The sequence below is a fragment of the Oenanthe melanoleuca genome, chromosome 2 (genome assembly GCF_029582105.1).
Source record: "Oenanthe melanoleuca isolate GR-GAL-2019-014 chromosome 2, OMel1.0, whole genome shotgun sequence".
NCBI lineage: Eukaryota > Metazoa > Chordata > Aves > Passeriformes > Muscicapidae > Oenanthe > Oenanthe melanoleuca.
In genome coordinates, this window is record NC_079335.1 from 65,734,318 (window position 1) to 65,760,885 (window position 26,568).

General features: G+C 38.8%; 1 protein-coding gene across 1 annotated transcript in view; it reads right to left on the reverse strand.

Moving 5' to 3' along the window:
- Positions 1 to 26,568, reverse strand: part of FHOD3 (formin homology 2 domain containing 3) — a 365,517-nt gene that overhangs the window by 284,859 nt on the left and 54,090 nt on the right. The window contains exon 3 of the mRNA XM_056484679.1: positions 24,461 to 24,525. Within this exon, the coding sequence (XP_056340654.1) occupies positions 24,461 to 24,525 (65 nt within the window). The remainder of the gene's footprint in view (positions 1 to 24,460; positions 24,526 to 26,568) is intronic.

A 26,568-nucleotide genomic window follows, 5' to 3' on the forward strand; every position in this document is an offset into this window, starting at 1 on the left:
GCTGTAATGCCAATGCCACCCCTCTGACAAAACTCCAGCATTCAGTAATAGCTTATAATTTAAACTGCATTTTATTACTTACTTACCAATGTAAAGACAAAAATCAAAATATGTATTAGGGAATAAGCAATGTAACTAAGTGCAATGCTGACACTACAGTAAATATTCTCAGCATTTCAATATAGAATTAAAAACTGAAGGACACAGCCCAACGCATTGACTTAAAAAAAGAAAACTATGTGAAAAAAAACTTGTCAGCCCACCAGGAGTGGGACCTTTCCCTGTCACTTCCCCACTGTGCATCAGAAAGCAAGAATCATCCCTGCTTCCTACTTGAAAAAAGCCTTTCAGACCTTCTGACCTCACTTCACCCCCAAAGACAGATTTCCGCCTGCGCACCTCCTGCACGTGGCCCGAGCCACAGGGCAGAGGGAGATTTAGGGATGCAGGCTGTGCCCACAGCTCCCAATAGCCTATGCACAGTCTCAGCCACCATGCAGTCTGCTGCCATCCATCACTGGCAATACCTGAAGGTCTCTTTGCCCCAAAGGATGGCGTGACATTCAAAACTGAAATTTGGGCAGAGCTCTGCTCCTGAAAATGAAGCACTGGGCTGTGCTGAGGAAGGCAAGGACAGATGTTGATGCTAGGTTTTAAATCTTGTTCTATCTTTACTCAATTCTTTTAGATAGTACTGCTAAGTACAAGCTCTCTTATCAGATATTCCATATCCTTTTGAGCTTTGAGAGAAGTCCTATCTGGCAGGTTTCAGGGACTTTTAATACCAAGGAAGAAAACAATTCCCTTTTGTATGCTGACCACCTGTACAATCTGTTAACCCTCATGGCAGCTGTTCTATGCATAGGCTTGTGAGTAGCCACAAAGAGCAAGCCTATTAGAAAAGAAGATATAAGACAGTAACAATGCTGCATCCAACTTTAACTGTAATTTAACCCTCCTCCATCTTAACCTGCCTCTGTTTACTCAGAGATCTGATTTCCTTTGACAGACACATCAGCTCACTAGTAGCCATCTAACTGCTTCAGCAAGGAACAAAATCTGATTACCTACATTTGCTATCCAAACTCTTAAGAAAGTAAAAGGGTTTCAAAGGAAAAAACATAATATTAATTTAACTATTTATTTCTGCTCACTCTAATCCAGGATGTTTTTTCCCTAATCTGAAAAGCTGGTAAGGGAAGAAGCAAATTAGCTGTAACAGGACTCTCTTGAACTTCAGTAAGGTAATTAGCAGATAATTAGGGTGCCTGATGATTGGATCAACAAAAAAGTATTTCCACAAAACTTTACAGAATTTACCTGTTAAATATTTACAGAACTGTTGCATTGCTGTGGCCCACCAGTATATAGCCACTGCAAATTCAGAAACTCGTTGATTTTGAATGGGCAACAAGCTCTTTGGTCTGCTTAAAAAAGAACAAACTATTTCAGAAAATGAAGATAAACCTTCACATGGCATAAGGATGTAGTGATCCATCATAAAGTCTGTCAAAGTTATGAAACAAATAAATCAACAGATTTCATAAAATATGATGTACAAGATAATCAGAGTTGATAAGTAGCAATGCAAATTTTAGAACATAAAAGTTACTTATTCCTAAGGTTTAGCTATCAGATTCTCTTATAATAAAAAAATGTTTTTTTTTTAATTTATATGTATTAAGCTTTTAAAAATAAACAATCTAAACAAACAGAGCAGTAAAATCAAACAGTAATGTTGCTGCCTTTCTCTTTCTTCTAAAAGAACCTCTCAAGGAGCTGAACCAGTCCATCTCAAGAGAAAAACCTCAAGTGTCCCTTGCTTTTAGAGAAAAAAAAAAAAAAAAAAAAAAAAAAAAAAAAAAAAAAAAAAAAAAAAAAAAAAAAAAAAAAAAAAAAAAAAGGCAAGGCCTTTCTTCTTCAAATACTGAGATTTAATTGATGTCCTCATTTACTAACTTCTTTCACTGCTGTCCTCTTCTGCAAACAGGAGTATAGTATTTCTCATAATGCTGAACGAGGATGTACACATCACTGTGTATGTACACACACCTACAGGTCTCTCTTAACAGGTGATCTCTTTTTAAATATCATAATCCTTCCTGGAGGTGCATAAACAAAAACAATGCCTTAATGACTTTGTATTTTCTATCCGATCACCAAAACATGATTCAACACCATTGTATCCTACAGCCAAAGGAGCTGAATTCATAATACTCTAGTCAAAGTGTGTTTAGCACAGCAGCTTCACTACGCAGTTGCCACAGAGTAATGTGAAGTTGAGTAAGAAGCATTTATAAATAGAGCTTGGGGATCCCCTGTCCTGTGGAACTTGATTTTTTATTTGTTTTTCTTTAAGCTGTTAAGACAGAAATAACATGGGCAGGGAAACATAGCTGCTTGGAGACAACAGCAGAAATTTGCATGCCAGCCAGATTGACTGTACTTGTGCAGTCGAGGTGACCCAAGAGGACAGCGAGTAGCGTGGTGTAACACACTCTGCCTCTGGGACAGATGCTGAGGAGGAGGAGGAGTGGCAGCTCAGCACACAACAGACACATGCTACCTGCCACACACAAGAGCAACCTCCTACAGGTTGCCACTCTGATCACAGGAATGTTTCAAAGCTCCAGTCCAGCTCTTTAAAAAACCTTCACTCATCACAGCCCCTGGAGGATGGCTGCTCTTCCACAGCATTTTCCATAGAAATGCAGCCCATGGCACAAGCAAGGAACCTACAGGGGACTGCAGAACACAGAATTGGCAGGACAGCCATGAAAATTTCGCCTTAACAGTAAGAATCAAGCTTTGGAGGAGTAAAGGGTCCCTGTAATGCCTGTAATCATCAGTTTACAATGCACTATTTTGCATTTCTCTCAGCCTCTTATTTAAGACTTCCACAGAAACCAGCTCTCTGAAAGGCTCTGTAAGGGCTTCCAGTTAAAATGGAATACATATGTCTGTGTGCATCTCCTGAAAAAGGAAAATAGTGAAGAGAAACACGAGATACAATCATTCAGTGAGCTGCTAATACCTGAATACATAGTCATTAAGTGATAAAATAATGAAGTGATACTAGATAAAATTTAGATTGCAAAATCCATAGCAGTAATATTCATTTACATTTAATTCTAGGATCACACACACATTTTCAGTCATTTTTATTTCTAGTAATAATAAAATCTCTCACCTTCCCGAGATTGTAACTATGTCTAGAAAACCTCATGAAGAAACACACAAATTATATTTTAAATATACTGTATCTCCATTTCTGTCTGGTTTGCTACACTGGAGACAATATATTGATTTATTCATTCATTTATTTTGATTGAACAAGAGTATTTTGACTGCCAATTTTCTGTGTATCAAAACACAGAAGAAACAGATTTCTATACTCCTGTAGATCATGAATATAACAGGAGTGATGGGGGATGAAAAAGGAAAAGAAAATAAAGGAGGTTAACCTGAATTGAACCTCTGAGATAACACATAACCTAGTCCACCTAGAGCAGCAAATATAACAAGGAAGTCCACATCTAATGCCTGGCAACTGAGGGATTTGTGTTTTGACATGGCACTTACCCTGTAATAAACTGTCTGCTGGAGGTACTGGCAGACACCCATGGTTTATCTCCACAAGAAGTCCTTGGCAATAACCCCCTTTTGGAAAGATATTCAAGCAGTCTTGGACGTCAACTCAGAAAAAACTCAAATGTGTATGCTTGTGCAAAAGCTTTTCTTGCACAGTCTTTATACTCAGTGGGATAATTTACAGCTTTTGGTAACTACTGCCCTAAATATAAGGAGAGAAGGGGAAGGGTTCAACAGTGCACTCTGCCAACCATCATCTTTTCAGTTACAGAAACATAAGAAAGTTACACTTCTTTTAAGTTACACTTCTTTTAAGTTACACTTAAAATTACACCTGTTAAATTGTTATTTTTATGACAACTTTCACCTAGTTCTACATGTTGATGGAAAAAGCAGCTGTTTTATCAGTCATCCTTAGCATCCTCTGAGTGACACTTCTGCTCCAGATCATCAGTAGGTTAGCAACAAGTCAGTCTGGTAAGCTTTGCTTCTTGTTAATAACACCTAATGTTTGTTTTTGTAAGATCCTACTCTTTACTGTTTATGTTTTTTTTTAGCCAAACTTTAGCCATCTGGTCTGCTGCCTGTCCCTTCTTCTCTCCCTCCTGGGGAGGCAAAGAGGCAGTCAGGGAAAGACAAAAAAGGGAAAAATGGTTCAGTCATGGAAGAAAGAAACTTTACTTTGTTCCTTTTCTCCTCTACCAGTAGGTAGAAAATCTAGCTACCAAAACCTCCAGCACTGGAAGTTAAATCTGAGTTTGTCAATATCAACATACTTTTGGTGCCTGCAAATAATTGAGAAAAGCACTGGCAAAATATGAGTTCTCACAGACAACCTCAACCTCCCCATGCCATCCATTAGGGTGGTTCCAGCTGTGCCAAGAAGTCCACGACAGATTCACCTAAGTCTCCCCAGAAACCCCGCACTCAGCCCTGGATGCCACACTGCAGAACCTGACAAGAGCCTTTCTGCAAGCTGAACACAACTCTTAAGACTTCTATGCCATGCTTAATTAAGGAACATATCACATCTGAGAAATGCACTGCCCACCATCACTTCTAGGCTGTGATTACAGCTGCCAGTACTTCTTTCTGCCCTTTAATTGCCTGCAGGATGGTGAGAAGTGTGCCACAACCTATGGTATTTGCTGCATAGGTCCTTCTCACCCAACATCTAATGCACACAGTTGTCTGAAGTAGCAGGATCGGAACTTCATAAGCAATAATCCCCCTTCAGCCTTTTTTCTTTTACAATATGCATAGCCAAGAAAAAATAGACAGATAAAAAGTTCTGAAATATACCATAATAAAAGCTTTGAAGTCTGTTGTAATTCCACAGTTCCTAACTTTTCAAAGTTTAACTCTTAACCTTAACTGTTTTAAGTATTTTCTGGATGGGCAATTAGGCATTTAAACTACTTATACCTTTCTACATTTCTGTAGTCAAAAAATAAATGCTTTGAAGCAAAGATTATCCTTTTCAAGTATTTGGAAAGTACCTTGCATGTAAGCATATAAAAGAAATCATAATAGAAATAATGTTTTGTTTCCACTTTTATACTCCTTCCTTTTGGTGTTACAGCCAAAGACCTCCAGGAAGGTTGCTTTTGATTCTAGCCCTCGTCATGTAAGTAGTGTCATGCAATACATTTGTCTCCTGCCCTAATTACCTTACTCTGTTTCAATCTCTTTCCCAAGCTCTTGCCTGTTAGTATTTTATCTCTGCTCAACTGACCTATCCTCTAGGAGTGAGCCTGTATTGAATTAACTCAGCTTCATTTCAACCCAGGTATCTGTTCACAGCAGCACTGAAAGCTTCCCCAGTAACACCATCATTTTTTCCTAAAGCAATGAGGAAATTCAAGTGTTCCATTTCGATGTGAAGACGACCAAGACCACTGTAACATATATATACACCACTTAAGACATCCCTCATCCTCAGAAGCTGGCATTCCCTCAGGAAGGGAGGGAAGGGTGAGTTGGTTGGGTTTTATCCCCTTGAGTTAGCTTAGGAGCATCGACAATATTTCTATATCCTCAAATTTCCTTTTTTGGTGCCAAATAAACCTACTGTAATCCCAAAGAAAATCTTCAGTGAATTTAACTGCCTTCACAGCTGCTCCTTTGGAAATCTGCAGGGTATGCAACACATAGCGTCCAGCACCAATCTGCGTCATAATTTGCTCAAGATAAATTGCTTGGGTTCAGGAATTCAAGACCCATGGACAAACACGTAGTCTCTTCCTTCCCACCACTCTCAACATCTGTCCAGTGCTGCTAAGTTGTCAATATTCAATGAACACATGCCTCATACAACACTCTGTTGATTAAAATCAATGCAAAGAAAATATACTCAGCATAAAACTCATTCTACGGAATCCCCAAAGGAGATCTGCTGCTGAACAGAAATGTTCAATCTGAAATTTGAGCATGAGACCTTAATTAATCTTCGACTGCTGATCTCTACCCCAACTGTGTTTATCTTAATTTTATTCCAATCTCAGATTCCACCTTGGAAGCTCCTTGCTGCTTTGAACCCAAAATCTACAGAGCAACAACAAAGGTCAGCATAATATTTCACATCTATACATGACAGAAATGACATACAGGCTGTACCAGCTTCTCAGCTGACTTACAAAAGAATTAGTTTGCACAGGCTGAAGATCTGATTCAGCACACTCAGCTGTTCCCAAACTTTGGATGCCAAGTCAGATCAGCAGTAATTAAATCTTGGGCTGCCGACCTAGCAGAAATTCAATTTTATCCCAGATCTACAGGGTGAACTTAGAAATTTATAGATGCAACTGAAAGCAAAAAGAGTGCTTGTTGCAAAGTCCATGTATATTAAGTAGGAATTTTGTAGAGGAGATTATAAAATGCAGGATAGCAGAGGACTGCTCTCAGAGGATGCCCTTGCCGGTGTTAAATCCTTTCACAGAGACTCACAGAAACTAAATACTTGTCTAAGTGATTTTTACTAGATGTGATGTAGTAAACCAACTTTAATACAGAACAGTGCAAAATAGCACTGATTTCCCAGAGCACATTCTTTATAGCACACAGTTTAGAAAGCATGTACAAATTTTCAAATTAACATCCATAAACACCCTTGTGCATAAAAACCGAAGCTGCAGAGGATTCTTTTTTTCCTCATGGAAAGCAATGCTTATACCTCATGGGTCGCTTTATATTTCTGACATATGCAGCAGATTTGCAGAGACATTTTGTGAATTTCCATGGTAAACTGGTCACCTCTGTACACAGGGTGTATCAGCTGCTCAGCAGTAACTGCCCTCAGAACCCTCATACTTTGCCACTGTGGGTCAGATTTACACATGGAAAAAGGCTGTGAAGCTTTAGGATTTTCAACTCCTATCAAATGGGAATTCACAATGACTGAGCAACCAAGTAATAAAACTGAAGTCACATTTCCTGCTGGTGAACAAGTACCAGTGACTGAAATGCACAGCTCTAAGACGCTGCAAAGCAGAAAGGGAAAAAAAAAAAAATCTTAAAAATATGAGTATTCGACAAATAAAGGCACTGATTTCAAGATAAAATAAGCTCCCACAGCTTCAGCATCAATTAATGCAACCGTTTCTGGCTTGAAATAGGAAAAATATGTTCAGAGAGTGAAAATAACAGGACAACAAGGAGATCAAGAATTTTAAAACATGTTAGATATAAAGCAGGACAAGGAACAAGTTTCGTCAATGGAACATGTTAACTGGTTTGGATAATGCCGTCCCAGTTCACACAGGTGAAGAGAATGCTTTTTCTTAATGCTCTGAAATTTAGCACTTACTTGAAAAACATACTGGTTTTTTTAATAGGATCTTTTTTGTTTAAAATTGAAGCATGTATAAAACATCTTTTAGCACTCTGTGCTTGGAGTCCATCCCCCTCCTGTGCCAGGACACAGACTGATTTTTCCTAGTAATCCCACTAAATTCTGGTGGATCCACAGTCTAGCAGAGGCACCTGTGGGACTGAGAGGATGGTAAAATGTGGTGGAGGGGCAGGAGGCAGCAAAGTCCCCCTTGGAAACCACAACCTGAATTTAGTTAATCCTCAATACACATAGGGTCCTCCAGCTCCCCCAAATCACCAAACTGATCAGGACATAGAAACCTATTACTGTATTTCATTTTGCTTCCCATGTGCACACAAGGTGTGACATTAGTGATCAAGACACCACTGACCCTTCTTAAACCCTAATTATTAAAAGTCATCAATAGGCTCAATGAATTGCTGGACCTTTCCAAAGAGAAAAACCTTCTCAGCAAACATCTGCAGAAAATTTTTGCATTCAAGTTTTATGAAAGTACCATCAGAAAGAGAAAGGAGAGAGAGAAAAGAGAGAGAGAAAAGAGAGAGAGAAAAGAGAGAGAGAAAAGAGAAGACCCCTACAAGCACTGTATCTTTGGCAGTTCAACAAGTAGAGAGGAAACTGCAGTGACAAAGGAATGATGTTATTTCTGATAAGGTAATGAGCTCATAAAGCAAAGACCTGTTTTCTGTCAAATTATAGTCATTATTCTAACTAAATAACATTAATTGAAATTTACTGGTGATATTCAAGTAATTTTACTTGAACGATCTCAGATTTCAGTCAAACAGAACAAACCTTTTTCTTGAGTCTGTTATGGATTCATAAAAAATCAGTGATGAGCAAGCAAAAAGAGGTATTAGTTACATTTTGATTAGAATGAAAAACAGATGTGTGGTGATTAATCACATTCAAGTTAAAACAAGCCAATCCTGGAACAATGAACACAAGGGTTAGCTCTGGCTCCTTCAATACACCTAAACATGCATCAGGGTACACCTTCATTTTCACATCAGAAGAGATGTATTAGGGCAAGCTCAGATCTTCATTAACTCCTCAGAAAGTCCAGAGCTAAAATTATATCAAATTTATACTTACAAAATTTTAACACAGGGTCTAATGAACCAATCTGATGAACTGGTCCTGTGCTGATCACCACCATCATAAAGAATGTGAACAAAAATGTTACAGGGAAAGGGAGAAACATCTGAGTAGAATGAACAAAGGAGGTAAGAGTTTCAGCTATGGAGAAATGACAAAGGAACATCCAATACCTACTGGGTAATAGAAGAGACAGATGAAATTCAGTGCAGGGAAGTGTTATATATTTGGTGTGGGTTTTTCTGGTTTTGGGCTGTTTGGTTGGGGTTTTGTGGGTATTTTGGTGGGGTTTTAAAACCCTCCATATAGTGATGGACATGAATTGAATTTTATCACTCAGAAGCTGCTCAGATGACACAGTTCTGTAGCACTGCTGCTTTTCAGCTGCTCAAGAGCAAAATGATCTTTGGAATTATTTTAAAAGGTACACAAAGAATAAAGAATCATTAAAGTTCTGTTTAAAGAAATTGTGTACTCATATTCTCAATAAAAATTACAAGTGCAACCCTGAGTCTCAAACATTATGTATAATTGTCTAGATTTTCCAGTTTTGCCATTAGTCAACTTTTTCACAGCTGGTAACACTGTTGAAATATTTTAAGGAAGCATAACACAGCAAAGACAGTTCAGTTTGCACTGAAGCCTATTGCACTGGACACCCAGGCCATTCTTAAATACTTTACAGGCATTTCCCATCCTTTATAGGGATTTCCACTCCTTAAAGAGATGATCTGGTGAGAGTATAGGAGAGGAACTGAGAGAGACAGCTATCAAGATTTCAGCAGAAGGCTGAAGGTGAACAGTGAACACCTTTTCTAAAACAGCTACAGGAAATAAAATTACAGTTTCAAGCACAAAATAAAAGAAAATTTTAAAACCCTAACAAAACAAACAAACAAACAAAAAAAAGACTAAACACTCTTCTTGACCCAGATATAGTTGAACTGTTTGAACACATTTGTGATATTTTCTACACACGAAAAGTTTGAAGCGTGGTCAAATGCAGGTTCCCAGAAGGAAAATCTACAGAGGACAACAAACTGAAAAGACACCACCTTGAAGACACCAGCTTTGAGTCCCTGAAGCACAAAATTGCTAGAGGATGGAGAACACTCTGGTGAAACACTGTCACTCTTCTTTATACTCTTCACTCCAACAACTCAAACTAGCTGTTGCAAAGAGTAGCAGAAGGATTGGGGAACCGGCCTAGATAAACCTTTGATCTGATCCAGCAAAGGCCATTTTCTTACACAGCCCATTGGTGAATCTCTTCATGCTTGCCCACTCCTTTTAAGAGGGAAGATGAAAATCAACCAGAAGTTATCCACTGGGAATAACTTAATAATGTCTGTAAAATAATTGTGTACAAAATAGAACAACCACCTTGCTAGTTTCTTTCGATCCTTCAGTACAACGTAAGTCAGTTCTGCATTTATTTGCACTATACCTGTACACCGTATGTGCTTGCAAACCCATTTAATTTCCTCAAAGCACAACAGCAAGACCATGCTTTCACAACTTTCCTACAAAAAACTGCTTCCTGTGGATGCTGGAGTTATTTACCCCTACATTATTACCTGCTTAGTTTTCCAAATAGGCAAATCCATGCTCAAGGGGTGGATATAGTATTATTCTTTCTACGTGGCTCCTAGGGATTGCAAAGTGGTTTCTCTTTAGAAAACAGAGTAAATTTTTATCCTTTTACCTCACTTGCTAGCAAGGAATGCTCCCACAGATCCTGCCTGTAGACTGTTTACTACCTGCACAATTGTCCCCAGGCAAGAGACGCTAAAATTTTTCCTACTGCACATGTGATTCCACTGCAAAAGGGAACAATATTCAGGTTTCAGGAAATGATCAGAGAGAAAGAACACTTAAAGAAAGGTGGCACCTAAAAAAAACCCAAAAAACCCAGGCTGGAATTTTTCAGAGCTGAAAGTAGAGAACCAAGTGTCTCTAACCAGCATTTGTTCTGCAGCTGTCCAGAGGTGTTCGTTCACCTTCTGTGAACATAAGCAGCACAATATGGTCTTCCTTCTGAAGCAATTCAGAGCAGCCAAAGTACCAGGCAGTTACAAAAATCAAGAGAACATGGAACAATAAACATAAGATGGAGAAAACTGGGCTATCCACTAACACATCTTTAATGAAAGTCTTACAAATCAAAATGGGAAAGAAATACTCGTTCTTGGGAAAACCCATTTTTCCAAGAAATTTAATCTCCTTATATTTGACCAAGACTGTCAAAGAAGTGAGCCTGAGAAACATAATCCTAATTACTTCATAAGGGAAAAACTAATCCAGTCACTTGGGGCACATATAAGAAATCCACAGAACAAGAACATCACCTTGTTCTCCAGCGTGTGTTTTGTTCAGTCTGATTAAAACCCCTGAAAGCCACAAGCAAGTTGCCTGCTTTGTCAGGCATGAGGCAGCGCTTCAGGAGCCTCAGGCTCAGGGGAAGATGCCAAGTTCTCAGCTGCACACACACTGCCTCATGAGAACCATGGTATTACTGAAAAAGCACTAGGAGATGGACATAGCTGCTCAGGCCACTGCTTTGGACAGACAAAGGCAGGGCTGAATGCTGAAGATGGGGATCAACACCAATTTACACTGGCCAACAAACTTCCTTGTAACACTAAAACACTCAACTTCTAAATCAGATATGGTGCTCAAAATGACAAACACACATCTGCAAGCAAATGCTCCATCCACAACAGCCACTTTTATTCTGAAATGGGAGGTTGATGAAAGTAAATACAAGAGGTTCCCTGCATAATTCTAATGTTACTTAACCCCAAAGTATTCATGAAAAGAAAGAGTGGGCAGATAGGAATTTGGGTTCTTTGTCCAAACTGTGCTACTGTTTTTCTTCCTGAAGAAAACAAGCTAGCCCTGATAAGAAGTACTAGTGTAATACATTACATGTACTATCAATGAGGTAAGGAAAAAAATAAAAATCAAAAGCAATGTTGTCATGTATGTGCAAGAATGTAAACAGTAGCAGTACAGACAGATCTGAAGAGGTCACTGGGACGTAGCTGGGTCATTGTAATGCTGTCATATCAAGAAGGCAGAATTGACAGGTGTAAGTCACAATTTCATTATCTACCAACAAGACAGGGTAAAAGGGGTGAATGCTGACATGTGCCACAGCCACCTCCGATAAGGTATCTTATTTAGATGCCCAGGACATTCAGCTGATCTGAAAACAGACCCCTAGTTTTTTTTGGTGGGGAGAAGGCAGGTACAGCTACAGCCCACAAAGTGACTCTCTCCTCCTTTTCCTTATTATTCTTTGGAAACACAGAAAAGATCTTTGCAGCTGGGTGCTGAATGCCAAAGTGCAGCTGAGCCGACCCACAGAGGCAGGATGCCGGGGCTGCCTGACCGCCTGACACCGACCCATCTGTCAGCAGGAGCCACAGGCAGGCAGCAGCCGCCTCCAGGAGCTGCCAGCTGCAGGGCATCAGGCTCAGAAGAGGAGCAGGCAATGCCAGAAAGTAACTCTTTGGCAGCCATAGGAGAGACACAAAATCAAAAGAAATCCCCTTTTTAAGCGTACACAGCTTGGCACATAGCATGGCAGGCTCTGCAACATAGGAAGCTCTTCGCTTCCACTGAGGGAGGTCATGGCAAAAAGATCAGACTAAAACTCTTTAACTTTCCTCTTCTCCTAGGAAGGCATGTACCTGCACATCTGATCCCTGGGAAACTGGCTGGTACAAGTTATCAAAAAGCACCATCTCATTTGAGTGCAAGACTGGTTTTTTATAAGGGTAGAATGGACCAGCTCTCACAGCAAACCACCTTTTGGCACAAGGGCTTGCCCAGAAAGTCTTGTCTCCAATGTTGACAATTTCTGTCTCAGCAAAGCTTTCAGTACACATGCAGAGCAGACTCCACCTCCATTTGATTCCATGTGATGGGCTGTAGAGGCAATGGAGGTAATTCACAGAATCCCTGAATATTACTTGCTCTTAATGAATTTCTTTCCGGCAAAACTTCAGAATAGTTATTCCAGAAAGTAAATTTACTTACACAAATTATGTATTAGCTCCTGACAGGAACTAGGAAAAAGAAATCAGTGCAACTATATTCAGAACTTGGCAAGGAACACAACTTCAATAAAAAGCTGCCGTCATTTGAGAATGACTATCAGGACTGTGAAGACAGAAACCAGAAATGGGCAATGGACTGTATGCATACCTCTCAACCAGGCAATTCCTCTCCCAAATCTGTTCCCTTTATGGTCAATGGAGCAAGAGCAATTGAGGGCAGGACCATAACTGAGATGCTCTGATGTGCCCTCTGGGCTGGCTCTGCTCCCCATGACAGAGGAGGCTCGGTGGCAATGCAGCAGCGAGCAGCATGCCTGGCGTCGCTGGGAGGCTGACAACAAGAGAAACCCTGGCAGTGGTACAGCAGCAAACCTTCACCTAGAAACAGGTTATTCCTACATAGTTAAAAGCAATTTAAACAATATGAGAAAGAATAACTCTCTGATGACCTGAAGCAACCTGGCAGCTGAGAAAAGGCTTGCAAGGGTCTTAGTGCTTTCCTGCCTCAAAGAAATGAGGGAAAAACTAAATCCATGCTGTTTCCTTGTTGCATTTGGAGAAGATGCATTGGAGGGCTCTCTCGAGTTCTGGGTGACCTTTTTTTTTGGGCGGGTGGGATTTTTTTGGGGGGGTGGGGTTTAAGAGTAAGACTGAAGTCTTCACAAAACAGATACAATTGCAAAAATGCTTTTTCTGCACAGCACCTGCAGTTTTCCTGTTTAGCTTTTTGTTTTGTCTTTTCCTACTGAGAGATTTAGAAACTGGCATTTTCTGTGTTTGAATTGCTTCCTGCCTTCTAGACAAGCATCTCCAGGGGTCAGATGGAAAGATCTGACCAGCACCCCAAGGTAAAAGACAGTCAAAAAGCTACTGCCAACTCACAGATGGTCCTTTAGGTCCTGCTAGTTGGTACCAAATTATATGCATTGTAGTGGCTTTGAAACAAAAAGATTAAATTTCACAGCTGTTGGATTAGAAAAACCCCTCACAAAGTCCTAGTAAAGATCTGAAAATGACTGAATGTCAGCCTGAAACATGCACTGTACAGAGGGAAGACCACACACAACAGCTGCAGTATACAATATAAAACAGGAAGACCACGGTGACAGCAATGTGCAGACTAACAACCTCAGAGTGAAAAGCAGGAGACTCAGTCACTGCTATCAGAGTGCCCCAGAGTGTGTTGTCTGGGGTAGCTACAGGTGCTTGTTATTCATCATTTGTACTCACCTTGTGTCAAAAGCACAGCATGGGCTCACACCCAGGGCTTTGAAGAGCTGTTCAGAGTATCCTTGTAGCACCCTTTTCCCCAGTTACACCACCCCTGAGAACACTGCAGTAGTACCTGGCTATTCCTGAAAATATATAGGGTGGATTTTATTTGCTCACACACTCTTTGTGGTTCCAAAGTATTTTTAATGTACTGTAAATTTTAACATATGGGCATTAATAAAAATTAGTAAGTTGTAATATACTGTTGTTGAGGACAATAATATGGCAGAACTCCCTTGTGAGGGATTTGATAAAGTTTTTCTGGTTAGTCACTTAGGTGCTAGACCCTTCATGCAAACATACCCACGTTTTCTATAGCAAGTTTTTCCTAAGCACAACACCAAGCATTTCAGTGTAACAGCATGGAAGGGGAAAAAAGGAAAGGAAGCCTCCTGATGTATTTCTGATGGAGCTAGAAGGAAGCCTTTCTGCCTGCTCTGAGCAGCAAGAAGCAGAAAGGCAGTCACAGCTGGCTGCCCTCCTGCCAGCATCATCGTCATCCTCCCTGCCCAGAGCTCATGCAGCTCCCACACATACACAGAATAAGCTCTACTGTTGAAAGGGCTGAGGAAAGCCCCAGCCCCTGGGCACAGGTGAGATCAGTCCCAGGCCTCCTCCCGTGCCCAGCCTGATGAGAACCTTTCCACACTCTCAGCTTTCTCTATTTCACACAAAGTCAAGGAGAAAGCAACTGTCTCCACAGGCATCTGATTCTGAATAGGGTTTTAAGTGTCTGTTGAACCTGAATGTAGGACTATGGGAAGAAGTAAGGAAGACATCCAACATTTATATATCACTCCCCAGTACAGAAACAAGTTAACTGGATATGCCAGTTTTTAGACATTCTGGCCCTTAAAGCTGATGTGCAAACCTTGTGGACGGCCACAGGGAAAAACAAACCTGCAGAAATGGGGTCTTTTTTAAGCAAAGAGTTTACCAACATACTCCTCTTCATGTTTTAACAGAAAGACAAGAGCTAAATATTTAATGTCTGAAAGGTTAAAAGAAACCTGATATATAACTTCATACATACCAGACTTATCTCAAACTGCTAAATATGAACTGACACAAGCTTATGACATCCTACAACTTACAATAGCATGCTGCTCAGCCACAGTAACGGCTGAGGTTCTAAATAAAGAGCTTGTAACTTTACCTCTTCATAGCCTAAATTTTTATGTGCTTTCTTGAGTCATAAGCAAGGAAAGAAAGCCTTAAAGAAGCTGTTATAATTTTTAAAATACAGATGCTGCACATTAAAAACATAAGAAAACCAGCCAACCAAACATAACACCAAAACCAAACAAACTCTACCCTCCCCTCCAAACAAAACATTCACACCCACAAAAGGACAGCTCATACCTAAAAAAGCTTGAAGACATGAAAAGTTATGAAATAAAGCAAAATTTCCACATTACATAATATTCCAAATTAAATATTGCCATTTCTTTCTTCACCTTTTCCAGACAGAGATACCATGATTTTCTCAATTTCATCAAGTTCATACAAGCACAAAACCATAATGAAAATGAGTGGTGCTTCTTCCACCACTCATGACCACATCTGATCATAGCATGTTCTGAGTCCAAGGTGAGAATTTCAGCTAAATGCGTCCAGAGTTAACTGTCACAATATTTCTCATGTTAGTAAACACTTGATTCTTGAAACTGAACCAATTCGGTGTATCTCACTTGACAGCTTTAGAGAAAACAACATATATTACATCAGGGTGCTCTGCCACCTATTTAAATAAAACTCCTCAGTCTTTGAATTATTTTTTCATGAAAGAAATAAATTAAGAAGCACACAATTAACAAATTAAAACATCTTAATTTCTACTGAAATAAAAGCAGCTGCACATGAAAAAGATGAAAAGAATGTAAATGGAAAAGGAGTAGAATAGCTGAAAGCAAGGAAAGAACAGTAGACACTACTTGAATGCCATAATGATAATCAACAACAGAGAGCAACTATTTCTTGAGAGCTGAATTATGAGATAGTGCATTTATCATTATATCTCATTGTGGGGGAAAAATCATTTGAACATCATTATGAAACCACATGTATTTTATATCATCCTCCACAGTGAGATCTTCAAATGGTAACAAATGGTAACTTAACCTTCCTTTCAGTAAGTACAAGGACTGAAACAACAGTCCTGGTCTGAAATACAACACTCATATACCTGGACTTGCAGCAAGTTCACAAAAAGTTGGCAAGTGGCATTTGCTTGAAGCATCATTAACCATGAGTTTGCACATTTTGTTTACACCACTTTTAAAGACAGTCAGTCTGACAAAGTTCAAACATGTGTCTCCTGACCTTGCGTTTCAATGACATGCATACATTTTCTTTTTTAAGCTATTATGACATAAACCATCATAAGGCATCAAAAGCTTACATGTAATGCTTAATCTTGAAGAGAAGATTCCTTTACATAGTAGCATGGTTCCCTGCTTTATGAACTAATACCCCTTCTTCCCTTTCATTACACTACATGTACAGGTCATGCATCTCAGAACACCTCAGAGAGAACGGAACTAGATTTAGCCTAATTCCACTTCAGCAAAATCAGCAACCCTCCACCTTCCTTACAAACAAAGATAAATCAGAACTTGGGGTAAAAACAAATCACATGGAAATACCAACATTTCCTATTCCAAACCCACAGCTTTTAAGTAACATCTTCTAATTTTTCTTCTATAGTTTATGTCCTTAATTTTGTTTTATTGTTCTGCAGAATAAAACTTAAAACATTGGAGCATGCTGGACTGTTTCAAGAGAACTAATCTGAATCCAATTCACTTGTTTAGTTTAATACTTTATGTATAGAGCAGGTTTACATGGAGGCAGGAAACAAGAAATTCTGTTCTTTTCCAAGTGTAATGCTAGTGTAATTTATTTGAAGATATTTAATATGAAGCTTCCTCCACTAATTAAGGGCTAGAACATGCTGTACTTCAGTTTACAGCAAAATGAGTTCAACAGTCTGAATACTAACTATAAGAGGAAGAACTGTTTTATCTGTCAATATAAATATCTATAAAGTATGTGGAAAGTGCAAATAGCTAAAAAGGGAAACTATATGAAAACTATCAGCAACTATTGTTGTGCTATGAACAGCACTGACCTGATTGACATAGATATAACTGTTGTTAGCAGTTATTTTCAGAGGAGTCCATTGTAAGCAGCTATAAACAGTTTAATTTTTTATACAGAATATTTATTAATATACAAAAAGACAAGTGTTTAAATTGCAGGGGGGGAGGAAATCCACTTACAAAAATTCCAGGTATCAATAATATGATACTTTATAATTACTTTAGAAAAAAAAATATCTGAAACAAAACTAAATGAATTTCTGATGGGGAGTGGGAAGAAAAGCATCATACTAATTTACCTTCCTGGCTTTATGAGGAGATGGCTCCTTTATAATACCATTGAAAATGATTGAGGAATTTTTGTTGTTTTTATTTTGTTTAGAAATAAGACTTGTTTTAAATCTCACTATGTATTCAGAGTCAAAAGTAGATTCCATCTTCCTTGCAGATTTAGGGCCAGAAAGAGGATATCTGAATTCAAATATATTTCACTCAATTTCTGCAGCACTTCCCACTGTAAGTTCAGTCAGCCAAGCTTTCACATTTTAAAACAATACTTCCCAAGACAAGAAAAGCATCCCACTAGAATACCCCACAGATGTCCTTTTAAATCTGGAACAAGCCCATCTAATGCAAGAATCTTCCAGTTTCAACACAAAAATTCCACTGCTAATGGAGGCGTTACCTACTCTACAGCCTCTTGGTTCTTCTTACTGCAAAGTTTGTTCTAAGTATTACATATTAAATATGAGGGACACACCTTGGAAATCTACCTTTGTCTGAAACAGCTTCTGAGATCCTTCAGGACTGGCCCAGAGCTTTCTCAGTGAGGTAACAGTAGGAAAATCACAGATTATGGGGAGTACCATGGTTCATGCCCACAAAGGAGGCTGACTAAACACGTGCATGAGGAGTACAACAGAAATCTAACATTTCAATTTAAAGAGGTGTACATTTTTAAAGCAAAACCACAAGTTATTTATATGGATAGATTTTTTGCAAAGTAATCTGATCTGGGAACCAGGGAATTTTACTTAGAGCATCTGTGTTCCACATTCCCAGGAAAGAAAATTTAAATAATCCTAAAAGCTGAAAAAGGTATTTTTATCACAGCCTTTGCAGCTATTTCACATTTCACTCAAAGAGAGTTGAACCAGATATCTCAAATCACATCTGGATGCAGGCCCCAGTAAGTACTGTGTGCATTGCCTGAACTAGAACTCAAATCATTCTATTAAAAAAAGCCTAACCCTTAAAAAACTCCCCCCGAGTTCTGGCATTTCTTTTCAGGTTTTTTCAATTTGTGTGATGTCAGTTTACATCTAATAAGCATGTTGTTTATTATCTTCATTTAAGTCAGGACTTTTACCAAGTTACAGCAAGAGCCATAGGAAGCATATCACAATTACAAATCCATAATGCATGCAAGATCCCCGTGTAGCTCCGTTAAATCCATTAATCACAGTCTTTTTGGTCCCAATTATGCTAAGAAGATATTCGATAAAGCAATTTCAACTCACCTCTCTCTCTCTCCTGTTACCATCAGTGCAAAGAAGGCAAAACCACAGCGCTTCCGACAAATTCTCAAGGCACCTCTTTTGTTCCCTTTAAATTAAATCCGAATTGGTTGCACGTTTTACTGAACTGCTAATGCTCTCCACATGTTCGTCTCTCAAACTGAAAATGTTTTCTATTAGGAATGCCTAGCACTGAACATAAAACTGTAAAATGTCCTTCAAGCAACCTAAAGTTCCTCTCTTTCTTTGGAATGTATCACTACTTGCCCAAATGAAGAGCTCACAGTCCCACAATTAAGCTTCCTTTAGAAACGCTTTTTAATAAGACTCCTTTTCTTCGTGGTTCAGAAACTCCCTTATCTAAAGAAAGATGTTTATATTAAAATTCATAAGTTATTTCCTTTAAAAAAACAAAACAGAGCAAGGTTTTAAAGCATGAGCTAGATGAACTTCACATTGTCCATGGCCACAGAAAGCCTACTCCAGCACTCAGCAAATGCACAAATTTCAGAAAGATGAAATGGGGTAATGATATTTGCAGGGAAAAGCATCTCATGTGAAACAGCACCAAGAACATGGGTTGTAGGCACAAGCTTAACTTTGCCCTTAGAGAATGAAATGCAACATGGTTTCACATTTCCTTAACCATAACAGCACTGACTTTACAACACTTCAATGCTATATTCTTATGAGAAAAAAAAAAAAAACAAACACATTTTTTTTCCCCCTCTTCAGTCCACATATCTCAACTTCTCTGCAACAAAAGGCCAGCTAAAGTTACAAACTCAAGACAAAATTTTGTCTTTTGAAAGCACTGTGGTTCCACTCGGGAGGAACTTGTCCCTCCACATGCTTGAGGTGCAAGTCCTACCAGAAGGTTCAGCAGATGCAGAAATAGTTGCAGAATCTAATCATATCTGCTCTAACACATGCAATAAGTCCACATAATGGATAACAGAAGGGAAAACTGTACATGGAAGAAAGGACTATCTGCATAGTTCAGCTATTACAGGACAAATAAAAACAGCTGGCTTCTACTAGCCCCTGGTTACAACCAGCTTACAGCTTCCCTCAGGTATCCCAGAACAATACAAGCTCAAGAAGATATTTATGGTTACATTTCTTAAATGATGCTAAAAGCAAGGGAATATCAAAAAGATAATCCCAAGAGCTCTGTGGAAAGGCTGGGTTATTGGTGCTAACACTGCTGGTTAACACAGATGCCCTGACAGGAGGGGCTAGAAAGAGCCAACTGTGCAGCACAGCAGCACTAGTGTCCCGGAGTTGGGAATAACCCACTGTGGAGGTAACTCTGCATCTACTCACATGCAAGAGCCAATAGAACGGGATTACAAAATGGTTATATTAACCAATACCGAAGCTACATTATACATTCTGCAAGACTCTTGCAATAATATACTTGCACTTTGTTTAGGGTCCTCACTGGATCAAGCTATGAAATGCAATATACACAAATACCTATGCAAATTATTTTTAATCTATTGTCAGAGCAAAGAAAACTTTGCACAAATACAGGAGGTAGATACACTCATACTAAAAAATGTAATCTTATAATGCAAAAGCATTTAAATAACTGACTGGGGGTCCTGGGTGTATGCTTTGGTTGGTTTTGTTTGTTTATTTGGCTTGGGGATTTAGGAGTTTTTTCCTAACAATAAACTGTCACAAAAAGGTAGTAAAATTTAAAATATTCCTTGCAACATTTGCTAACCTTCCAACCCACAGTACTCTAAATAATCCCAGGTCAATACATTCACTCAGAATCTCATCAACTTTTGTTATTTGCATTCTTCTTGTATTACATTGTATTAACAATTGAAGCTTATATCAAACTTCTTTTGGCAGAATCATTCTAAGTCATTGTCATGGACCCTTGTGCAAACATCATTCTCAGCATTGATTGCAGCACTCCTAATTTAACATCACAGGAATAAGCATCTTAGAAGAGAACGTGGGGCTCTCTTGGGCTAAATACAGCATCTAGATATATAAGAGCAAATGGTGCCTTTTCTCTCAGAGATCACACCAGATTTTAAAAAAAAACTATGAAGCAATGAATTAACAAATGAAGCAGGAGCTGCAAACCAAGCAGAGCTGGCCAACCAAGGACCTAATGGTTAAACTGAGTCCTTCTTCAGGAAAAGTGGACCTGGTAAAAATCTTTACAACTTCACTGTCATAATGTTGCTCTGACTAAAACGTTCCATTTACTTTCAGGGGCTAAAACTTTTGACATTGTTGGTGTTCACTCTCTATAGTTACATTCTCATTTACATTAGACTTTATCAAGGCTTCAGCTGAGCCCTGTTATTGTTAAATATATACAAACTAAAATAATGTTAAGACACAGCTAAATACAAAGTCATATGGTTGCCAAAAATACTAAAAAGACTTTTCCCACAAGGATAGTATAATACTCATAATAAATGTGATTTGAATAAAAGGTCAAATTTGAAAGCTTGTGGGAAAAAAACCATACAGTTGACACTATCTGATTTAAGGAGCACTCAGAGCCAAAAGGTCAACCATGTTCTGGGCTGCATCAGAAGTGTGGCCAGCAAGGTGAGTGAAGGGATTCGGCCCCTCTCCTCTACCCTTGTGAGACCCCTCCTGATGCACTGCATCCAGCTCAGGGGTCCCAGCACAGGGAGGACATGGACCTGGTGGAACAAAGATGCTCCAGCCCTTTGTGAAGGCTGAGAGAATTGTGACTCCTCAGCCTGGAGAAGACAAGGGTTCAAGGAGACCTTATAGCAGCCTTGCAGTAAGCAAAGTGGTCTTTTAGAAAAGAAGAAGACTGACTTTTAATATGGGAAGCTAGTGATGGGACAAAAGGCAATGGTTTATAACAGAGAGGGCGAATTTAAATTAGAAGCTAGGAAGAAATTCTTTACTGAGAGAGTGGTGAGACACTGAAACAGGATGCCCAGAGAAGCTGTAGGTGCCCCATCGCTGCAAGTGTTTAAGGCCAGTTGTTGAAGGGCCCCATGGCAGGGGGTTAGAACTAGATGACTTTTAAGGTTCCTTCCAATCCCCTCTATTCTATGATTCTGTGATTCCTCCACTAAGGCCTTTGGGCATCAACAAGTACAAAAATGCATCTATAATTTTCAATTACTTATGTTCTCTGAACAGAACTGGTTTCAGCAATGATCTTTTCATATAAAGAAACATTCTAAATTTTGAAGCGTGTATTAAAACCACTTAAAAGCATTAGCTATTAATTAATCCTGGTAATTTAATCAGGATTATCTAAAATGGGAGAATAGAATAATATTTCAAAGAAAATTTGTTCCTTCATGCTGAAAGTCCTTAGCATGTACATAAGAAAAGAACTTAAATTGAGAGTTAAAAAAAAGAAAAAAAGAGAAAATGTTAATGCATTAAATTAAGGTTCTTAAGAGGGACTCTTTAACAGGTAGAAAATAACACAACTTCTGCACTCAAGTTATTAATTATTATTCCTTCCCTGCTCTGCTTAAACCAGAAAACCTTACCCCACTTGACGTGGGACTTGCTAAGTCTTCCCATGTCTCAAAAATATTGGCCTATAGTCAATACATCCTCTGACACTTAAACCAAATGAATTCTCCAGAGATTTGAAGTCACTAACGATGGAAAACTTTATCTGGACATCTGAACATACACACTTCTGTTATTTCCCACAATTTAAAAGTACAATGGGTTAGGAAGAAGGAAAGAAAATATTGATGCAACTTCAAAATGGGAGAGTTTATGGCAGGAGAGCTATTTCTTTACACCTATCAGCTCTTAAGAACAAAGAAAAACGCTGAATACAAAGATGACAGGAGGCTCTGCAGAAAGGTCACTACATAACAAACCACACCTTCTCAGAAAGCAGCCCTAGCTACCTGTTGGGGACTTTGCAGAGTCAGTGACATTGCTGAACACTATGCTTTCCATGGAGACCGTGAAAATTGAAAACACCCAAAGCATGACAGTTCTACTCCACGTAACACCATCTCAGATTTTTCTAACTCCTGGCTTCTACTCCAAATATGCAACATATCTTTTAACATCTAGACCTAATGCTTGCATTTCACAAGAGATATTAACAGGCAGCTGATGTGCACAGGAACACAAGCAGTACCCACTGTGTCAGTGAAATAACCTTCTTATTCTGTGACAGGTTTGACTGCCAGGCACAGCTCTGCAAACAGTGCCCATAGTAAGAAACACAGAATATTCCCTGACTATCAGGGAATTCAAACTATCCCATACCAAAAAATAAGACAAGTTTGCTATGTAAAAATGAAAAATAAAATATGAGGAAAAACTACATTGCATCAAGTTAGGGGCTGAAACAAAAACTTACCCCAAAAATCTAAACTTCAGCAGGGGGGATAGAAATTAGAACCAGAACTTGCATTTGGCTTTTCTGACTATAATGAACCCTGCCAAAAGCCCATATTCAATCACACCTCTTCTCTAGGAGTTTAAAATCTGGACTCAAGTTTTGCAGCCTGGCTTCCTCTGTACTCACTGCTGAATGTATCATTGCTGCCAGAGAGCAACAGCACCTGACAAGGGACTACACTTTCATACAGGAACAATTAAGATACATGCACAGTACTATGGCTAATTGCCCACAGTAAGCTTCAACGAAAACAGATAACAATGTAACCACACATCAAATCTCAGAAGCTTGTGTGCTCCAATTCCTCGATGGCTGCACTCTGGAGAAAAAAAAATTACATGAAAATTCTTTTTATAAAACCTCAATCTGGGAAACTTATCAAATCTTGTCTTGCTGCACTGGTCTGTTTTGCCAAATATACTTCAGACCTAACAAGAACAATCTTCTCCAAGCTGTTCTTAATTTCACTCACATTTATAAAATCAGTTTAGACTTTGCATCATCTCTGTTCCTTCTCTAACACTTAACACGTATGCTTGCTCTACTGTTCTTCCTCAAGTCAATGGTAGTAGAGGAGAAACTGATCCTGCACAAGGCAGCCTAGAGATCATTCTCAATGAGAGGTATTTGTGGAATTCTGTAGGTTGCTTATACTCAGTTCAAATTCTCAGAAATGCCACTTCATAACATATCCTGGGGGCAGGGGAAAATGTTTAGCTGTATTTAAAGCTTGAATCCTCCAAAAGTCACTGCAGAAATGACACAAAGCTTTGACTTTCTCCTCCTTCTTTAAGGAAGATATCAGTATTTCAAGGCTTCAGCTATGATCTCCTGAAGCAAGATCTAAAACAAGTTAAACGTAATTAGAGTGTTGAATGTGCTACAGAGAAGCTGAAAACAACTATGGCACAGGATTTATTTTTTTTTCCAATGGAATCTGTCATACTGCCACTAGGACATGAGCATTAGCTTTGTCACTGACACTCAGTGAAACATTCTGCTCTGTGGAATACTGGAGAACATATTAACACTATCCCAGACCATCAGCCTCCATGCATGCAACTCTAAAGCTCTTAGACACGCACATTATGACTTCCATTAGACTTTTCCTTGTGACAGCATTGTTTTAACCAGGGTTTTTAAGACATTGACACTGTGATAATGACAAATATGCAGCCAAGATCTGCAAGATATGAAGTAATAAACTTTACATGCTATTAAAATATAGTCATTAGCTGTCAGCCAACAATTCTTCAGATCCCATTCCCAATCCAGAACACAGTCTCTTTCAGATGCACACAAACGTTGTGACAAGACAGATAACTGAACCTTCTCCAAAGCACCACCCAATCATCTGACTTCACTGTCAAATGCTATACTTCCCTGTGATGTTTAACATGTTTTAAGAGTAGTGTAGCTAATACAACCTAATTTCAGCATGCAACAAACAAAATAATAAAATCAATTTATTGGCCATTATCATCAATTTGTAGCACAGCCAAGTCCGATTCACACTCCCCAGATTTGCTTCCTGGAAATTGATTCTGTTTATTTATTCTCTTTCAGACACATGGAACTTAACTTACCAATGCAGGCATGGACTCTCACTGACAGCTGGGTCCTCAGAATTATGCTGTGCTTCTTGCCCCTCCTAAAAATAGAACAAAAGTATGTAAAGGTATACTGAGGAAGAAGAGGAACTAGAAATAAACAAGTCAAGTTGAGCCTAGGAAAAAAAGGGTGGGAGGGAAGATACTAGAAATTTTGACTTTGCTTCTAATAATCCACTTCTATTTTAATTTGCAATAAATTCATTTTCTTCATCGAGACTGTTTTATCTATGATAGCAATGGTTAAGTGATCTCTCCATCTTAATCTCAAACAAGTTTTTTTACCTCATTTCCCCTGCCTTCTGCTGAGGACAGGGAGCAAGAGAGTATCTATGTGGGGAATCTGGACACTCACCAAACACAGCCCACCACAATGAAAACTATACTAGAGAATTATCAAATGATGACTGTATATTTCAGTTTTCATAGAAAGACTTTAACGCTAGGTGCAATTAAGCATTAAAAGAAAATCCAAGGTTAAACAAGAGGTTGTTGACACTTTCACAGACCTGCCTGCATATGTAGCCTAATGGGTTTTTAAAGCACAAAAGTACCTCTATTTTTCATGCAAAGAGGCAAAAGGGAGGTCCTTCTTCACTCTGCCTCTCAGCCTCATATTAGGCTTAAATGGAATTACTATTTTAATTAGCTGCTAAATACCACATTTGATTTTCAGTCAAATTACCATTAGTTGCATTTCTTCAACCTGGACAAGAGCACAGTACTTGATTTCTAGGTGCTACACCTGCATGTGCTATACACTGGCATGAGGGCACTGATACCACCTTGTCTCAGCACCCAAACCTGCCCACCTAATGGAAGGTGGGAGGGTAAGAAAAGCCAAATACAGCAGTGTATTCTCCTTCTTTTCTCTGAAAGTCAAAATTGAATTCCTGGACAAGTGGCTCTAGTAGCCCAGATGATCTCCAGAGGTTCCTTCCTACCTCAGCCATTCTGTGATTCAGTGAATCTATTGTGAGAAAAAATTCATGAAGGAAGGTACACTGTTTTCAGAACACAATCAGATGCACCTTAGTTGGTGTCATGTAAACCATAGACCCATTTTTACATACAAGTTAGAGCACAAACCAGCACAACCTTTCTCAGTTACATACTTTGCAACTCTGCTGAGAGGCTTCAGGGCCAAACCCTTTACTCAGCAGAATCTTCTACTGGCTGTAATTTAGAACAGTTTTCCAGTAAAAACAAAAGTTCTTCTCTACCTTATTGCTATCCTGCCCACAGTTATCTCACAGAACAAAAATATTTTTAAGATTTTCATAAAAAAAAAAAAAAAAGCCAAAAGTTTATGTTATTTCTCTGAAAGATCTGTAGGGGAAGAAAGGTAAGGGAAGTACTAACAAGTATTTTCAGAAAAATATTGCCCCTAGGAAAACATACGGGAAAACAAAGAAAAGTAAGGATCTGCAAAAAAGTGGTTAATGTGGATCTGTGTACCTGCTAATAGGGGACTTAGTTCCAGTTTCAGAATGGCAACATTTCTCCATACATGAAAAAAGCAAAACAAAACAAAAAAAAACCAACCAAACAAACCAACAAAAAAAACTTAAACATAGATTTCTTTAAAAAAAAGCAAAACAAAAAGTCTTTAATTGAAATTACTCTTCCGTCCTTGATGGACTTGTGGATACACCTGACATACACAAATCCTCCAAGATAAAATCAGAAAATGGAAAAACTGAGTAAATATTGTTTATTTCAGAATTGTAATAGGATAGCCCAGAGTTAGCAAAGGAAAAAGAAGTCTATATCATCAGACATAGTATTCTTCCCATTCTGAAAAACTAATCAACTAAAAGAAATTGCTAATTTAACAAATCATGGACACTACTATCATGGCAGTCTCTCAGTGTTTTAGCAGTCTGTAGGGTACAATAACTTCACCAGCTCTCTGCTGAAATCTACAGCTCTGTGGTGATTTTGCTGAAAGAACAGACAGCAGGTAGTGCCCAGCCATCAGAGAGTAAATAAGCACAGGAACCTGAGAAATCAGCACCATTTCAGGCTTTTAGAGATTCAGGGCCATTACAATTTAATACAATTTTCCCTCTTTTCTAAAAATC